At 39.3% G+C, this 2,401-nt stretch overlaps 1 protein-coding gene across 1 annotated transcript; it reads left to right on the forward strand.

The window, feature by feature from the left end:
• Positions 1 to 92: 92 nt before the first annotated feature.
• LOC103584504 (ubiquitin-like modifier-activating enzyme ATG7) lies at positions 93 to 2,158 on the forward strand (the record flags this gene model as incomplete). Its single annotated transcript, XM_008565479.1, has 2 exons — positions 93 to 296; positions 2,043 to 2,158. Coding segments are annotated over 2 exons (320 nt in total), but the record flags the coding sequence as incomplete, so codon positions are not given.
• Between the last annotated feature and the right edge of the window lie 243 nt (positions 2,159 to 2,401).

A 2,401-nucleotide genomic window follows, 5' to 3' on the forward strand; every position in this document is an offset into this window, starting at 1 on the left:
AAATTTTTAAATGTTGACCAAATATGAAATTAGCCATAGCTTAAAATATATGTGTCTCTTAACTGTGTTCTTTTATTCCTTGAAACCCGCAGCTGGTCATCAATGCTGCCTTGGGATTTGACACATTTGTTGTCATGAGACATGGCCTGAAGAAACCAAAGCAGCAGGGAGCTGGGGATTTGTGTCCAAGCCACCCTGTGACATCTGCAGACCTCCTGGGCTCTTCGCTTTTTGCCAATATCCCTGGTTACAAACTCGGCTGCTATTTCTGCAATGATGTGGTGGCCCCAGGAGATGTAAGTGGATTTCTTTGTGGTTCCAAATGTTTCCCGTGACCATCTTGTGCACTGAGGTAGATGCCCAGAGACCCAGCTCTTTTTATTTATGATGATTTAAACATTGTCTTTTAACAAAGAGAAGAATTCTCTAATTTGGGGGAGATGGCATTATCCCAGTATGAGCCGTGATTGGTATCATCAACTGTACAGCTGTTCCTTGTTCACCAGTATAAATGCAGCTACAGACCATGTCAGTGGAAAGCTCAGTGAGGAAGCTGCAGCATATACTGGTCCCTGTTAGTACTTGGCATTGTCTCCTGTGCTTATCGTAGTAAAGAGGGCATTATTAATGAGGATTCTAAAGACCCAGATGCAAGTTCAGGCCTTGACACTGCCTCATAGGTAATTCTGAATAAGTCTCTTAGGCTACAAAATGGGAGTCGGGTGTAGACTGGTCAGATTTAGAAAGTAAAAATACAGTATGACTCTTAGTGGTAGATTTAAAAAAATTTAAAAAGTAAGAAAAATACAAGATTCACAGCCAACTTTGAATTTCTGGTAAATAATGAATAATTTTTAGCATATCTCATGGAATATTTAAGATCTACTTATACTAAAAATTATATGCTGTTTATCTAAAATTGAAATGTAACTGCACATCTTGTATTTTATCTGGCAACACCAGTAGGAGAGGGAAGAATACTTGCCCTGTCAACTCACAGTGTACAGTGGGTCCAGTGTGAAAGTGCTTTGAACAGCCTGCACCACACTGTACAAATGTAACATTTGACAGCTTTAATGACACCACCTAAGTCAGTCTGTAGGAATAGTCTTTTATCAGAACAGGTAATAATTTCCAGTGAAGCAAAAGAGATGTTTTCTCTATGATCCCCTCTATTTTCCTCTTGTTTCTTAATAACTCATTCCTCTTTTGGACGACTGGATTTTATGTCCTTCAAAAATAAGGAAAAGAAGATAACCGTTCCCTTATGTGAAGAAGGATGGCATTATGATCTTCATTATGGTGCTATAATACACAGCTGGTCTTGTTATTTAGTTATTTCCAACAAGTAGGATCAAGGGTCCATTGCAGTAAAGTCACATCTGTTCATAAGGTGAAATTTTCCTAGAGTCAAAATTATCCCTAATGACCTCTTAATTTGTTCAGAGTTCAAAGGTTAGAATTTCTTTGGTTGAAGGCTTGTGTCTGGAGACATGTTATAACAAAAATACTTGTATTTAAGCCCTAAGATCATCCTCAGGATGATGGACGTCCATGTTGTAAGAGGCACATAGGAACCGAGGCCTGCAATAATGGCAAATTATTGATCCTATCTCATAGTCACTCTGAGGCACTAACAGAATGGCAGGGAAGAATCACTTGCCCCATTCAAATTCTTCTCTGTGTCTTTGCCTCTGAACCATCAAGCACAATACAGTTGAACTGAGTCAGTTAAAGGAGCACATGATATAGCTCCACTACAGGAGGCAGTTAAGCCCTCATTTATGGTCGATATCCCCCAATCTTTAATTTGTTTAGGCCTCTAATACTTTTTTAGCATATTGCCTCATTTAGTTACCTAAATCGTATATTTTGTTTATCTTGATAATCCCGGGACATGATGTTATTATTTGAGGCTGATGTTTTTTGCCAATAGTGAGCATCTGGTTATATTTTATATCTTTATCATGGAGGAGTTTCATGCTTCAAACAGTTGAGTGGAATAGAACTTTCAGCACACATCCATGATTGTTTCTTTGCAGTCAACCAGAGATCGGACTTTGGACCAGCAGTGCACTGTGAGTCGTCCAGGACTGGCCATGATTGCAGGAGCCCTGGCAGTGGAATTGATGGTTTCTGTTTTGCAGCATCCAGAAGGGTGAGTTTGCTATTAGTAGATGGGTGTTGAAACAAAGAAGGCTCTTGTAGGAAGTGGTTCATCAGAGTCTCCTTTGGCCTTTTCTCAGTATGACTCTTCCGGGAATTTTATTCCTCCTTCTATTCTCAAAAACACAAAACTAAAAAACCTTGGTCTGCTTCTTTGGTCTTAGAGAACTTGTCATGTGATCTTGAGGCTACATTTCTGCAACCTTCTGGAGTTGAATTCTTCTAGAGTTTTTTT

This window comes from Galeopterus variegatus, unplaced genomic scaffold, assembly GCF_000696425.1.
Source record: "Galeopterus variegatus unplaced genomic scaffold, G_variegatus-3.0.2 Scaffold61844, whole genome shotgun sequence".
NCBI classification, from domain to species: domain Eukaryota; kingdom Metazoa; phylum Chordata; class Mammalia; order Dermoptera; family Cynocephalidae; genus Galeopterus; species Galeopterus variegatus.